This window comes from Micropterus dolomieu, linkage group LG05 (genome assembly GCF_021292245.1).
Source record: "Micropterus dolomieu isolate WLL.071019.BEF.003 ecotype Adirondacks linkage group LG05, ASM2129224v1, whole genome shotgun sequence".
NCBI classification, from domain to species: Eukaryota; Metazoa; Chordata; class Actinopteri; order Centrarchiformes; family Centrarchidae; genus Micropterus; species Micropterus dolomieu.
Genome location: NC_060154.1, coordinates 21,707,453 through 21,723,667, shown reverse-complemented (window position 1 = coordinate 21,723,667; position 16,215 = coordinate 21,707,453). Strand labels below are relative to the sequence as shown.

The 16,215-nt window shown below is 40.8% G+C and overlaps 1 protein-coding gene and 1 non-coding gene across 2 annotated transcripts; both read left to right on the top strand.

Annotated features, from left to right (window-relative positions):
* Window positions 1-5,138: 5,138 nt before the first annotated feature.
* LOC123970950 (elongation factor 2-like) lies at window positions 5,139-12,178 on the top strand. Its single transcript, XM_046049384.1, has 13 exons — window positions 5,139-5,291; window positions 6,346-6,560; window positions 7,102-7,283; window positions 7,512-7,723; window positions 7,971-8,149; window positions 8,344-8,449; window positions 8,699-8,951; window positions 9,118-9,313; window positions 9,453-9,819; window positions 9,923-10,276; window positions 10,431-10,613; window positions 11,396-11,528; window positions 11,812-12,178. Exons 1-13 carry the CDS (start codon window positions 5,289-5,291, stop codon window positions 12,003-12,005), a joined length of 2,577 nt encoding a protein of 858 aa, XP_045905340.1. The 5' UTR covers window positions 5,139-5,288; the 3' UTR covers window positions 12,006-12,178.
* Window positions 8,547-8,614, top strand: LOC123971802. Its single transcript, XR_006825296.1, has one exon. It is a non-coding gene; the product is annotated as a small nucleolar RNA SNORD37 (small nucleolar RNA).
* Window positions 12,179-16,215: the final 4,037 nt, after the last annotated feature.

Here is a 16,215-nt window from a genome sequence, read left to right as displayed (position 1 = left end):
CTGGTAGGGAACTCAGCTATTTAACCTCTGTTAGCTAGGATTGTCGATACCACTGGTTTGTTAGTGCTCCTGGCTGTGGTAACGAGTGGCTCTAACGATAGTCTGAACGACCATCATTGGCATCTTCACCTGAGGCCAAGAGGAAATGCTTGTTCCTGTTTCCTGGGAAGTGATGAAAGGACAGCATTGTAAGTGGGGGATAAGTGGTGGCGTAGACCCCCTCATCTATTCGACGACGGCTTCTCAACCCGGGTGTAAATGGCTTCCTTGACACCTCTTTCAAACCATCCATCTTCTCTGTCTAAAATGTGCACCTGGTGATCCTCAGACGAGTGTCCTTTATCCTTTTAGATGTAAGTAAACTGCTGAGTTTTGTCCTGAGGAGTTGGCCCTTCTGTGGTAAGCCCTGCGTTTGTGTAGTGCTTGTTTAGTTTCCCCAATATACAGGTCTGTGCATTCCTCACTGCATTGGATCGCATACACTTGTGTTTGGGTGTGTGGTCTTTGGGGTATACCAGTATTTGTCTTAGCGTGTTCTTGGGTTTAAAAAACACAGGGATGTGGTGTTTGTTGAAAATCCTCCTGAGTATCTCTGATACTCCAGACACGTATGGAATCACAATGTTGTTACGTTTGACCTTCTTTTCCTCCTCCCCTGTAGTGTTAGTCTTCTTCCTGGATTATGTGGCTGTTTTCACAAAGGTAAGTAAGTTTTTCACATCAAAAGACACAACAAATGTATACATTTGCACATTTTTATTGTACTGTACAGTACAACACACCTAACAACAACAACAGCAAATGATTCTGCACCAGCATCCCATCTTTGGTCAGGAACAGGCTAGAGAATGTTGTCCTCCTCCTCCTTCACCCTCTCCTCTCCCTACTCCTCCTCCACTTCCTACTCTTTCTCTTCCTTCACCTCTTCATCCGCTCCCTACTGCTCTTCTTCCTCCTCCTCTCCAGTGTCCTGGACCTCTTCCTTCACATCTCTCTGGATCCATTGTTCTAAAACTGAATGAACTGACCTTTTTATCTATCTATTGGTGTGTTATCAGTTATGACTGTTTGTGTTTCCACCTGGGTTGTGTGCTAATTGAGCTCAACCTTTGCTGACTTGAGTGAACAATATTGAATGTGAGTACTTTCTAAATGAACACATGGTATAGGCAATGAGAAATTAAGGTATTTATGTGTTTTAGGAGAACATCTGATGGTTACCCCAACCACCTACCTGATTGTGACTTTTACTGTTGCTTTTACTATTGTTACTGCATGTGTGCATAATGCTGTTTTCACAGTAAGACTTTTCACAGTGGGTGACATCTTGTGTGGGTATTTTTAGTGAAGGAGAAAAAGTATATTATACTATAATTTAAAAAGTCTGCTTTGTTTATCTTTTGCTGTATTTGTTTAGCTTTATGTCTGTGTGTTTACTTGCTTCAGTTATTATATATAGTACATACTTACTGTTTTTTAGAGGCTCCACTATTTCTTATCGAGAAAGTACAAATGTGTTTTGAATGTATTTTAGCACATCATTTTAACAATGTTATGAAGTAATAGCACTGCAGTCAGGAGTTAGATTTTTGTCTGTGAACTAATTTAATATAATATATTTTACTCTAAAAACGTAAAACAATTGTTGTTAAAAGACCACTGATGTCTGTGTGTGATGTTTGGGCTCTTGTATGAGAAGTAAATGGGGGCAAGGAAGGTAAGAGAGCAAAAGAGAAAGGGAGACTGGATAAATCACAGACATTGAAGACTTTCAGGCCTGCATGCATTTTAGAGGATCGGACTGAAGCAAATATGTGGATTCGGTGTGTCATACTTCTGTCTCTTTCTGTCACAGAAAGAACCAGCAGAACATGGACTTGTTAAGCACAACTAACAAGTCACAATCCCAGGGACAGCTTTTGTGGGAGAAATCATATCTCTCTAAAAGTTTGGTATCATTTCAATCCATAGTCAATTACTCATACTGATCAGCCTGCCATTTCTTCCTGTCAATCATTCTGTGCGAGTGTTTTCATATATGACAGCATGCTGAGAGCTACAGCACAAAACTAGACAAGCAGATTAGGTGTGATGGCGTTAAATTAGAAAATTTTACACAGTTTCTGTTCTCACAGGTAATTAGCATTGTCAATTTGTTCAATTATGTTTGTTGTTTTTGGCCATGCCTGTGTGAATGTGTCCATTTTAGGCCTTCTTGTTTTCCAGTTTGTTCCACACTCGTCCCCCACTTCCAGTCTCCTTTCTACAATATGAATCATGGAATAATTTGATGCTTTTTAATTCCTCACATAATGGTAGATCTACCATGTGACTCTTCAGGATGACAACCTGACCATTGCCATTGCCAAAAGGCAAAGAAAAAACATGAATGAATGAATGGAGATGACTGCAGTGTACACCTTTACACACACACACACACACACACACAATAACGCTCTGCATTCACCAGTTTACCCTCTGTAGAAATGAGGATTAAGTCATCTTGTCTTTCTCTATTTATTCATCTGTACCATGGACAGAGCTGAAAAAAATGATTTATTTTCACTTATTTTTTTATTTTATTCTCAACAACCTTCCTCATGCATTTGGTATTATGCAGTTATGCAATAGTTTCTGTGGTAACGAAAACTTCCATTGCATGTAACCCTGACCTGTTGGTAACAACAAGAGATGGTCCTCTATGCTTCACAGATTGCAGCCTACAGTTAGTTGATACAATCACTCAAATAGTAGCTGAAATTGTAATCTTTGTGAAATGTGAAATATTTCTACAAAAATCAACTTATTATTATTAAAATATTTGATAATATCATCATATATGACTACATCTTCCTAAGTGTAGTATGGAAGTTATACCTAATAAAGGAAAATTAAACAGCATATTTCCTTGACTTGGAGTACAGGAAACCAATGCACCTGAAGACTGTGTAAATTATAAAGAAGATTCCTGGAGGATTTTTGACAAAGAACAATGCTCTTTATCATTCACGTTCCCTTTGCCACTGAGAGTTTAAAATAAACATGTCCTTTGAAGGTAAACAGAACAGCAGCGCTCAGTGATTTCCCTCTCCACCAAACTGTTAGCTCTCACACAGCTTACTGTGTTATTTCTCCCTCCCCTCTTTGTGTCTCTGCATATGTACTTAAAAGCCACACAGCATGGAGAAAGCCATGTTAGTAAGCAAATGCACGCAGGGTTCAATTAAATCAGAAGATAAAATAAAGACATAAAAATGACGAGCTATCAAATGTATCTTTTAGTTAGGTTAGTTTAAATAGAGGTTAATTATGCATTATTCCCAGCATGATCAAAGAAGACATCAAGGTTTTTCTATCACATTGGAGATCAAGAAGAAAAGTAATATTAACCTTGTTTTACAGCCTATAAAGCATCTCTGTGAGTACAACATAATCACTGCTCATTTCAGTATAGGGTGAAATTATAATCTAGATAACAAACTTGAGTATTGCCTGTGTTTTATGGGACTGGTGTGCTGAAAGCCGGAGTTTCTGGAAGTGAAAATGGGGCGCCATCTGCTGGAAAAAGTATTCCGGCAACATGAACAATCTGACTGCAACATAGAAAGACTCTATCCCAACAAAACACTAACAATCCTATAGGACAATCTTTTGAAAATCGAAATACATTGATATAAGCTTAAAAATATAATTTTTTATCAGTATACGGGTTGACTGTTTCTTTTGGTTCAATAATCTGTTCAACCACATTTTTTATTTTTGGTCCACTGCCTACTTCCTTGTATGACAAGACATGACAGATTTAGGCCAGAGTTTTCTCTTAGAATGCAGCAATATTCTTAGTAATCATTTCTTGCTGATAATAGTCCACTATTTTACATAGTTACGCCTGTGTAGTAATTATATTGTTGTTTTGACCTTTTCCTCAGTGACATCATAGTACAGGGATTAACTATAGAGCTGGGGCCGTAGGTGATCAAACAGAAAAGATTGCCTGATTCAAGCATATAATCCCTGACATGTTTGATTTGTTCTATTACACTAGAACTGTGTATTATGATTCATGCAAATGAAAAACCAAAAAACTAGTCAGCTTTTCTGCTTAATCTTTAAATGCTACCAACAAATGGCAACAATCTGCAGTGGTGTAGAAGTATTCAGAACTTTTACTTAAGCAAAGTACACTATTAGCATCAAAATATATTTAAAGTACCAAAAGTAAAAGCTCTCCCTTATATGATACAGTACATTATTGGATTGTAATTATTGATGCATTTATGTGTATGCATCGCTCATCGATCATTAAGATTGATAAAAGTGGGGCCATTTTTTACTACTTTATATACTGCTGGGTAGCACAATCTCTGATAATACGTGAGAATTTATTTGTTAATTATGTTTAGTGTAAATATAAATCTGCATAGTAACAAGTAACTACAGCTGTCATGTAAATGTAGTGATGTTAAAAGTATGTTATTTCTGTTGCAAATGTAGTGGAGTCGAAGTAAGTAGCATAAAATGGAAATACTCAAGTAAAGTACAAGTACCTCAAAATTGTACTTAAGTACAGTACTTTAGTAAATGTACAGTTACTCTCCACCACTGACATTGTGGCTTTGCTTATATATTTCAAGGAGTCCTGTGTGGGGGATTACTGCAGTGCAGATTCGAGTCACAATTTGCCAGTTTTACAATTTATTTAAGCTACTGGCAATTAATTGAGAACACAGATTTTAGTTTTCACAATTATCTACATTTTAAAATGGAGTCAGGGACTCGCACCCAATGACCTGACAAACTGCATGATAAACATACTGTAGCTATACAGGCCATTTAAGGGCTCCCCAGAATGAACTCAGGGAAATATAAGAGAAAGAGGGAGGGGGACAAAGTCTTTAAATCTGGAGAAGCAATACTTTGCGTTGGCATTGGAGGCCAAGTGTGTGTATTACTTGTTGGAAAGAAAAAAATGGCATTATTTTTTTGGTTTTCAGCAAAAGAGCAACTGTCAAGCATGGTTCTATATTATCATGTTTTGTTTTTGTTCTTGTTCTAGCATGACAAAATGTGGTATGATCCACTCAAACTCAAAAATGTTTTGTCCCTGTAGCAGCAAGCCACATGACCTCAAGCGTAGTACGTGCAGACGCACAGGACTGACGCACACGGTATAAAGCCCTGTTTTCTGACGTCAGCGGCCTCTTCCCTGCCTATGCCGTCGTGAGGTGGGCAGTGTAAAACTTCCCGTCTCTTTTCTCCACCAAGCGAATCCAAAACCATCCGTCAAAATGGTGAGTTGACCATATTTGTCTGAGTAATTAATGAATTATAAGGCACATGAGAAGCCCCCAGCGCTATTATTGATGTATTCTAGTGAGCATTTTACGGATGCTATGCTACTTCAATGTCAGCTGTATGGATTGTGCTTTGATCAAAATGGCAGCCATTCTGTCATCGGTACCGCTAGCTCTGCGGGGCACTAGAAAACCAGTTCTGAATTGTTTTACTAAGTTGTATATGGAGGTAGCTAAGTTAAAGCATCTATGACAGTTCTGAGTGGTAATGTGTCGAATGACACTCTTGTAAAGGCTGAAATGGCTAACGTTAGGTGACGCTACAGTGTTGTGGTGTTAGCTAACGTTAACTTTTACTCTGTCGGCACTTTGCTCACACGTTACCGATTTGCCGTTTCCCACAATTGGCTACATATACATGGATGTTCGCAATATTATCTGTGACAAGTGTCACTTTAAATATATTGTCTGTGGTGGGGTGAACGCCATGTTTTTGAAGTAGTAACTGGTTAGATCAATTTGCCGGCATTTCGCGCCCCCCGTCTCGGCCTGCTAGCTTAAGCTATAAAGCCAATGTTAGCATTTAGCATAGTGTTAAAGTCCGTACACGTGGCCTATTCGTGCCGACATATTATGCCGGGTGTTGCTTGGTTGGATCTGTCTTTACTAACCATTCGTTGACTAACATTGCATTGTGAATCAAGTAAAATCGTTGTTGCTCACTGAATATATAGTAGGCATTGAGAAGTGTTGGACCGTTAACCCAGGAATCAGTCGGTCAAATATAGAAACATCTCGGCTGTGGTGATGGCGGATACCCAACGCCCAGGGTGGAAGTGCAGAGCAGTTAACGTTGACTCAGCAGCAATTGTCGATATGCTGTGAGTGCAGCAAGTGACGTTTATTAATGAAAATTTAATACATATTGAAAAAGGAATGCGGGAAAACATGCCCATCAGTGGCCGTAAGTTACCAAAATGGGTAGATAAACAACTGCATTTTCAACACTACACCCTCTTGTGACTGTTCGAATCTGATTTTGCTTCCTCAGGTGAACTTTACCGTTGACCAGATTCGTGCCATCATGGACAAGAAGGCCAACATCCGTAACATGTCTGTGATTGCGCACGTTGACCATGGAAAGTCAACTTTGACAGACTCGCTTGTGTCAAAGGCTGGCATCATTGCCTCAGCTCGTGCTGGTGAGACCCGTTTCACAGACACGCGCAAAGATGAGCAGGAACGTTGCATTACCATCAAGTCTACGTAAGTATCTTACAAATTGCACTGCCCCTTTCCAGCGGTCTTGCAATAAAAGGCTCTGGCTGCTATTTGGTAGCAAATATATTAAAGGGCAATGTATATACATTTTCTCATGTATGACAGGTTAGGTTGTCATATGTCCTATAATTAGACTGAATGTCATAACATCAAGCTAAAACCATTGTTTTCACTGACGCTTGACTGAAGATGGTTACACCTTTTTTTTTTTAAAATGAGTGTTTGCACTTATACACTTATAACATCTTACAGTGATGCTATGTTTCTGAATACATGTTGAACAATAAAGTCTGATCATATTTGTTTCAAATGTTGTTAACTTGTATATGGAATATAACAGTTCATTGTGCTGTGTAATATTTTCATTTAACTTTGTATCAACTATGGAGAAACTTACCATATTACAGTGAGACTTTTTTTATATATATATTAAAAAATATGAATGAGGTTGGCTTTGAGTGATTCTTAAAATAAAATCCTATGTTACATTTGATAACTAACTTTAACAAGTTGTCCTAACTTGCAGTGCCATCTCCCTTTTCTACGAGCTGGGTGAAAACGACATGGCCTTCATTAAGCAGACCAAGGATGGTTCTGGCTTCTTGATCAACTTGATTGACTCTCCAGGACACGTTGACTTCTCCTCTGAAGTGACTGCTGCTCTCCGTGTCACTGATGGAGCCCTGGTCGTAGTGGACTGCGTGTCTGGTAAGAACAAGACCTGTGAAATCCTCAACTCTCCCAACAGCTTACTAGTTGATTGTTCTAAAAGGAATCTCCAGTGTGTACATTCTTCTAGCCTTAAAATGTGAACAGCTACAGGAAATGTTTTTTTTCCAATAAACAATTGGCAGTATCTCATACTACATTGTACTGCTGCAGAAGACTCACTTGACTTACTTATATGTTAAATTGTCCATTGTGTGTTCCTGCCAGGTGTTTGTGTGCAAACTGAGACAGTGCTTCGTCAGGCCATTGGTGAGCGTATCAAGCCAGTCCTGATGATGAACAAGATGGACCGTGCCTTGCTGGAGTTGCAGCTTGAACCTGAAGACCTTTACCAGACATTCCAGCGTATTGTTGAGTCAGTCAATGTCATCATTTCCACCTACGGAGAAGATGAAAATGGACCAATGGGCAACCTTATGGTGAGTGGCTGTGGATGTTTTTGGAAGTGACAGCCGTTGTAACAAAGTGGCCTCATTGAGTCTGTATGCCTCTCTCATACACACGACACACCGTTCAGATAAGGGGTAGTAAAAGTATGGTAGCTATTGTAACTGACACAATTATATTGGCTCTTGTATTGACAGTAAAATATCATGGTCAGCATAATTTAAACATTTATTGAAAATCTCTTAAAATGCACTTGTGTTCTGATGTGTTAACTCCAAGGTCGATCCAGTCATTGGTACTGTTGGCTTTGGCTCTGGACTCCATGGTTGGGCTTTCACCCTGAAGCAGTTTGCTGAGATGTATGCAGCCAAGTTTGCCGCCAAGGGAAACACCCAGATGACACCTGCTGAGCACTGCAAGAAAGTGGAAGACATGATGAAGAAGCTGTGGGGTGATAGGTGAGTCTCTAAACAGAGCTTGAATACCAAATGGAGCGCATGTGACTTGGGAACCTAGCTAGCAGAGTGTGTGGTGTCTCTCACACTCCCTACAGGGACAGGCGCACACAGTGACTTGCTTAAACTCTCAGAATTTGGGTCTGTAGCCTTTTCTGACTTATTGTATTGGTAAATGTTTACACCATGTATTCCAGGTACTTTGATGCTGAGACTGGAAAGTTTCTCAAGACTGCTAATGGCGCTGATGGCAAAAAATTCCCCCGCACCTTTGTTGCTCTTATCCTGGACCCCATCTTCAAGGTAAGGGGAATCTTATTTAAATACTGATACAGTGCATTTAGAAAATATGGCAGTGTTTTGATAAAATCTGAGCAAAATAAACATTTACTGTGTGCCTGCAAGTGATGACGTAAACATTCTTCACTTTGACCTGAGTAATCAGTGATGATAACCTTCAGTCTGAGCAGGGCACAGAAACAGTGGTTTACTTGAACGTCCTTGGTTTAGTCTTAAATTGCAGTCGACTAATTCAAATAAACTTTCTTTTAGGTGTTTGATGCCATCATGAACTTCAAGAAAGAGGAAACTGCCAAACTGATCCAGAAGCTGGAGATCAAGTTGGATTCTGAGGACAAGGACAAGGAGGGTAAGCCTCTCCTGAAGGCTGTCATGCGTCGCTGGCTGCCTGCCGGAGAAGCCCTTCTGCAGATGATCACCATCCACCTGCCTTCCCCCGTCACTGCCCAGAGGTACCGCTGTGAGCTGCTCTATGAAGGACCCGGAGATGATGAGGCTGCCATGGGTATGAAGTTTTTAAGATTTTGCTCATGCACAGGAAGTTTAAAATACACAGCACATGCATAAAATTAGTAATTGCTCATAGTGACACCTAAGCAGGTCAGTAAACTAGATGTGGCATGTATTTGTAGTGGTGGCTCAAACTGATGGAGCAAATTTTCTCTAACCAGGTATCAAGAACTGTGACCCCAAGGCTCCGTTGATGGTGTACATCTCAAAGATGGTCCCCACCTCTGACAAGGGTCGCTTCTATGCATTTGGTCGTGTGTTCTCTGGGTCTGTCTCCACTGGCCTGAAGGTGCGCATTATGGGACCAAACTATGTCCCAGGAAAGAAGGACGACCTCTACTTGAAGCCAATTCAGAGGTTGGTTTCAACATCTGGCCTGTAGATCAGTTAGTTCATATGTATTGGTTAGTGTCAGGTACGTGAAGCCAATTTATCAGATATTGGCGACATCTGAATTGTCTTACTACTACCACTCACACACGTTGTTCTTTGCCAGGACTATTTTGATGATGGGCCGTTATGTTGAGCCCATTGAAGATGTGCCCTGTGGTAACATCGTTGGTCTGGTTGGAGTTGATCAGTTCCTTGTCAAGACCGGAACAATCACCACCTATGAGCATTCACACAACATGAGAGTGATGAAGTTCAGTGTCAGCCCTGTGGTGAGAGTTGCTGTGGAGGCCAAAAACCCTGCCGATCTGCCCAAGCTGGTGGAGGGTCTGAAGCGTCTGTCAAAGTCTGATCCTATGGTGCAGTGTATCATTGAGGAGTCTGGAGAACACATCGTCGCTGGAGCTGGAGAGCTACATCTGGAGATCTGTCTGAAGGATCTGGAGGAAGATCATGCTTGCATTCCACTCAAGGTGACTTAAAATTAGATAATCAAGTGTAGAACCGTTAATAACAATGTCATTTTGATTGTATTTCTGGAGACAAATCTCTGCATTGAAACTTTCTTCTCTTTAGAAATCTGATCCAGTGGTTTCCTACAGAGAAACCGTCTCCGCAGAATCAAGTGTGATGTGTCTGTCAAAGTCACCGAACAAACACAACCGTCTGTTCATGAAGGCCCGTCCCTTCGAAGATGGCCTTGCAGAGGACATTGAGAAGGGTGATGTTAGCGCTCGTCAGGAGCTCAAGGCCCGTGCCCGCTATCTCGCCGAAAAGTATGAGTGGGATGTTGGTGAGGCCAGAAAGATCTGGTGCTTCGGACCTGATGGAAATGGCCCCAACATGTTGGTGGACGTTACCAAGGGAGTGCAGTACCTTAATGAGATCAAGGATAGCGTTGTGGCTGGCTTCCAGTGGGCAGTCAAGGAGGTAAGGGGTCCAAAGTGTGCAAGAACTTAGTTACACTCTGTAAAACAGTAATGTTAAGAGATAATATTGTATAGTTATTTAAAGGAGTAACTGTTCTTTCTTCCCAGTGATGAGTGGATATACTTGATCTAAAATGTCTCAATATTGCATTTAGGGTGTCCTCTGTGAAGAGAACATGCGTGCCATTCGCTTCGATGTCCATGACGTGACCCTGCATACAGATGCTATTCACCGTGGTGGTGGTCAGATTATTCCCACAGCTCGCAGAGCTCTGTACGCATGCGAGCTCACAGCAGAGCCCAAAATGATGGAGCCAGTCTACCTGGTGGAGATCCAGGTAAGTGCCGCTGGAGATCTAGTCTGTATTGTTTGTTCTGCTTACCTGATATATCCAAGAAGTTCGGCTCTGGTGTGTGTGTGTGTGTGTGTGTGTGTGTGTGTGTGTGTGTGTGTGTGAATAAATAAAAAAAATATAATTTTAAATCAATCATAACACACATACACACACTTCAGTGCTGTCGATAGTCGTGGTCAAGCCTTATGTTTTCAGCTTGTCTGTCTGTCCCTCCATTTTTGTGAATGCAATATCCCGGGAATGTCTGAAGAGAATTTCTTTGACACAAACACACACTTGGACTTGAACTGATTAGAATGACCTTGACAAACACGGGTTTTGACCATAAGAATGAATGCAGTAAAGCTGACAAAATTTCATACATTTAATGATCCAATGATGGAGTGAAGAGTACACGGATTTAAATTACTTGCCCACCACCCCCACTGTATTTTCAAAGTTTCAGGTAGCCTTCAAGCAGCGATCTATAGCTAACTTTATCTAGTAAAAAGGAAAAAATAGAAAAACATTCATCGGCCTTGCAGTTTAACTCTTGTGATGTTGGTGAACATTACAGAGCCAGACTGTCAAATTTGGCCTGCATGTACTCCAATGCCTGCAGGAAATTAACATTTCTCTAAACCCAACGCAGTACCAAACTGTATTGACGTTTTTCCATGTCACACTGACATGTAATTTCCAAAATTGACACATCCCATAGTTTACTTGCCTGTCACTTTACAAGTTTGAGTGTCTATATGACTAATCTCTTGTCTGCTTTACAGTGTCCAGCAACTGCAGTGGGTGGTATCTATGGTGTGTTGACAAGGAGGCGTGGTCATGTGTTCGAGGAGGTCAGTGTCATGGGAACACCCATGCGTGTAACCAAAGCCTACCTGCCTGTCATGGAGTCATTTGGTAAGTCCTCTTAAAACAAGGCATGTTGTCTGTTCTGTAAGTCAGTTGCTGTTGAGTATGAGCACACTGTGCCGTGGAGGTTCCTTAAACTCAAGCCAATCATGCAGTAGCTTTAAATTACTAACATAGCTATCCTGTGATCATAAAAGCCCTTAGCTTTTGACCAGAGAGAAATGTTCACTACTGCACTACAATCAGTCCTTGCCATTTTTACTTTTTTACAACTGTAATGTCAGATGCTTTGCAGCAAGGCATTAAAACATGCTTTGCTCTCTGTCCTCAGGTTTCACAGCTGACCTTCGTTCAAACACTGGTGGCCAGGCCTTCCCACAGTGTGTGTTCGACCATTGGCAGATCCTCCCTGGAGACCCAATGGACCCAGCAAGCAAGCCCGGCATAGTTGTCGCCGAGACACGTAAACGTAAGGGTCTCAAGGAAGGTGTCCCAGCCTTGGACAACTACCTGGACAAATTGTAAAAGCCTGCACCCCCACTTGGCTCTCGCCTCATTCCTCCCAACAAATTAAGTCTATATTGTGGGACCGGACTGTACAGAACAGTGAGCACTAATATTTGCCAAAAGGATTGACAATAATGCATAAACAACTACAAAAATTGTAAACGATGAATAAAACAAAATAAAAACATGAAGCATTTGTGCTGTGGTTTCTGTGTGGTGTTTTGTTTGTTTTTTTGTTGTTTTTTTTTTTTTTTTTTTTTTTTGTAGAAACCGTGTGGAAGCTGTTAGGGCGCCCCCCCCCTCTTTAGAATCTATGGTGGCTACAATTCAAAGAGTAAAGGGGTGTAAATTAGCCAAATTCAAGGAAACCTGTTGGAGCCTTAAACTATAACAGTCTGACTTTTTGGCCTATTGTACAGCTAATTCTAATGTTACTACACTGTTTTCAAAGAATGAATCTCAAAATTGTTTACAGTAAACATCTACATGTTTATGGTGGTCCAATGATGTACTGCATACTGGAGAATAGTGAGGTTTTTCCTAAAGCATATTAAAATTGTGTGTCTGTGGTTTTAAGTTTACTTTGTATTTAATGCCACAACAATGTCATGGAAATAAAGTCCAGTACTTCTTTTCACTGTAGGCTGTGTAAAGATGGACAAGATGAAGCAGTCCACGGGCCTGTTTTAGCAGGTTCAACCAAGTGACTGAAACCCTGAACTCTATCGATTAACACTGAAATGTGGAAACCTTTTTAAGTCCAGAACAGCAGATCAGATTTTGTTCACTTAGGTATGGCCCCATCTCCACTCTAAACCCTCACACACTTGGTTGACATCACCTAGTGAGTGAGTGGCAGAGCCTGAAAGGGCCCATGATGGGACAGGACTATGCAATATGTTACCTTTTACAATACCAAAACATGTTGTGTACAGTTATGGGTTTGGTTTTTTTAATGGCCAGGCTCATGTTTCACAGTGGAGAGGTAATCAAATCAGCTAGCTGCTAGTTTTCATACACTTGCATGTAAACTTTTTTTTTTTTCTTGTAGTTGCTGCTCATACGAGTGCATGCCAACTCAACACGGACCATGACTTCAATCTTGAAGGGTTGTACTCTGCGTAGTCCACTCATTTATGACTTACTAGATTTGAATGTCTTTTATGGATGATAAAGTGCTGGAATATTTTTAAATTAATTTATTCACAAGCGTGTAATTTCGTAGGGATGAATTGTCCCCAGCAATAATTTTAATCAAAACTGTTTAATACAACCACCGTTGTCCTTCAGTGACTAAGTATGGTACACAACCGTTTAACATATCTTCTGTACTAAAAGTCCAATGCATTTTAAAAGTTTGGAAAGATTATGTCTTCCCCGTCTTACATACAGTACCTCTGAGTGGTTTGGTCTGCTGTCTGCCTTTTTCAGATCCTCATCAACTCTATAACTAAAAATCTCCTGCTGGAAGGTGTTCTTATTGTCCCCTCCAACAGTGATATAAAATATCCGCTCTTGATCAAATTACTTCAGTAAACTGGACAGCCAGTAAGTGATTTTAATGTCCACATCTGGTAAAAGAATAGAACTACATAAAATATGCATTTTGCATAGTAGCAGTTCTAATAAATAAAGATTACCATTGCAATTATTGGGCTACAGGTGTATCTCAGAAAATTAGCAGGAAAATTTTATTTTTTCTGTAATTTAATTCATGTTTTAATCTTGATGATTATGGCTTTCAGCTCATGTAAATAAAAAATCCATATTGACATTTTATAATAAAGAATGTAAAATACAGAAATGTCGACCTGACAAGAGTCTTTAATCTCTGTCGGGTTCAGTACACACAACCATAATCATGGGGAAGACCTGTAACTATACAGTTGCCCAGAAGACACTCACTGACATCCTCAACAAGGAGGGTAAGCCGCAGAAGGTCGTTGCTGAAAGGGCTTCATAAGGTGTAGACTGAGGTTGGAGTCAGAGCATCAAGAGCCACCAGGCACAGGCGTGTCCAGGAAATGAGCTGCTAGTGTCAAGCCACTCCTGAACCAGAGACAATGTCAAAAGTGAAGAAAAAGAGAGTCCTCTTTTCATATGAAAGTAAATTTTGCATTTCATTTGGAAATCAAGGTCCCAGAGTCTGGAGGAGAAGGGGAGACGCACAGAGGCACAAAGTTGCTTTAAGCCCAGTGTGAAATGTTTACATTCAGTGATGATATTTGGGGTACCATGTCATCTGCTAGTGTGGATCCACTGCATTTTATCAAGTCCAGAGTCAATGCAGATGTCTACCTCAGCAGTGCCACAGGCTGATTGTCTCCATGCCACACTGATGCAGTAATTTATGCAAAGGAAATCCTAACCACCTACATAAATGAACCTTTTTCTGAACTTTCCAACTTTTCAGAAGGTAGACATTTCTGTATTATTCATTCTTAATTTTAATATTTTGAGATACAGATTTTTGATTTCCATGAGCTGTAAGCCGTAATCATCAAGATTAAAACAGAAAGGCCTGAAATATTTCAATTCATGTGTAATGAATCTAGAATATATGAAAGTTTTTTTGACTTAAATTATGGGGGGGTAGAACTTTTCCACGATATTCTAATTTTCTGAGATGCACCTGTATGATTATTCTGCAGTCCATAGGGGAGACTGGGGTTGATGGTTACTTGGGTGGTTGGATGGTTACTTAGATATTATTTAGAGGACATTTACATTTACATTTACATTTACTCATTTGGCAGACGCTTTTATCCAAAGCGACTTACATTTGAGGAACAACATACAAGCATCAACAGAGCATCAACTACAAATCTACAACTGACAATTCATACTAGTAAGAGCAGCAATAAATACTAGTAAGAGCTCACAGTACATACCACATCAATGGGGTAGATACCTAGGGAAGGAAGTAAGAGTTAACAAAAAGTGCAATCAATACAAGATCATCCATGCAGATATGTCTGATAGACAGTCCCTGAGTCCCTGATCCGCGCCGAGACAGTGGGATCGCCTGGCGGGAAGGATAGGTAGAGTTGCATGTCGTCTGCGTAGCAGTGGTAAGAGAAGCCGTGCGAGCGAATGATCGGCCCCAGTGAGGTGGTGTAAATTGAGGAGAGAAGGGGCCCAAGCACTGAGCCTTGGGGCACCCCTGTGGAGAGGCAGTGGGAGGAGGATAATTGTCCTTGCCACAAAACATTGTAGGAACGCCTCGAGAGGTAGGATTCGAACCACAGGAGTGCTTTACTCAAGATTGCTGAGAGAGCGGATAGCAGGATCCTGTGGTTGACTGTGTCAAAGGCAGCTGATAGGTCAAGCAGGATAAGAACTGAGGATTGGGCTGCAGCTTTAGCTGGCCTTAGGGCTTCTGTTACAGACAGAAGAGCCGTTTCAGTAGAGTGGGCACTCTTAAAACCAGACTGATATGGATCTTGGAGGTCATTCCCTTAGAGGAATTCAGAGACCTGTTTGAATACTGCCCGTTCAATAGTTTTGGATAAAAAAGGTAGAAGAGACACTGGTCGATAGTTCTTAACTTGAGTTGGGTCAAGTGAGGGCTTTTTGAGCAAGGGTGTATCCCGAGCCCTTTTGAAAGTGGTCGGGAAGGTTCCTGAAGCCAGAGAAGTATTTATCACATGAGTGATTCTCGGGACCACAGTAGGAGATATGGCTTGGAGGAGATTCGTAGGAATCGTGTCCAGTGGGCATGTAGTTGGACGGCTACGGGTCAAGAGTTCTGATACTTCGCTCTCGGTGAGAGCAGTAAACGAGGAGAGTGAACAACCACTGACCTGGAAGGGCAGGGGAAAAGATGTAGTAGGACATGTTGTTTTGTTTGGAGCAGGTATTTAGTCTTTTGCAACTATTGTATTAAATTCCTTTGCCATGTTGCTGAAGCTACATTTCTCTAGGGGGTAGCTTCAGTGTAGTGAAGCTTTTTTTTAATGTGGAGTAACTGGTAGCTTAGCTCACTACATTTTCCAAGTAGCATGCCCAACACTGGTTGTTAGTGCTAAGCTAAGCTAGTTCATGGCTACAAGAGTTTGGGTGAGCAGTAACAACAAAGAAAATGTTTAGTTGTATTTATGCTTTGTTTGAATTTCAGTATTTGTCTGACACACACACAAAAATGTTTAGTTGTTTTTATATTACTTTCAAATGTTAAAGTAAGACCCGGAGGCTTCTCAGTGGCTCCATGAGACAGTCATCGGTCTGC

Excerpts from the sequence above, each read along its gene's own strand:
- LOC123970950 (XM_046049384.1), top strand. Across the intron at positions 10,614-11,395 it reads TCTACCTGGTGGAGATCCAG|TGTCCAGCAACTGCAGTGGG; the intron begins GTAAGTGCCGCT and ends TCTGCTTTACAG. Across the intron at positions 11,529-11,811 it reads GCCTGTCATGGAGTCATTTG|GTTTCACAGCTGACCTTCGT; the intron begins GTAAGTCCTCTT and ends CTCTGTCCTCAG.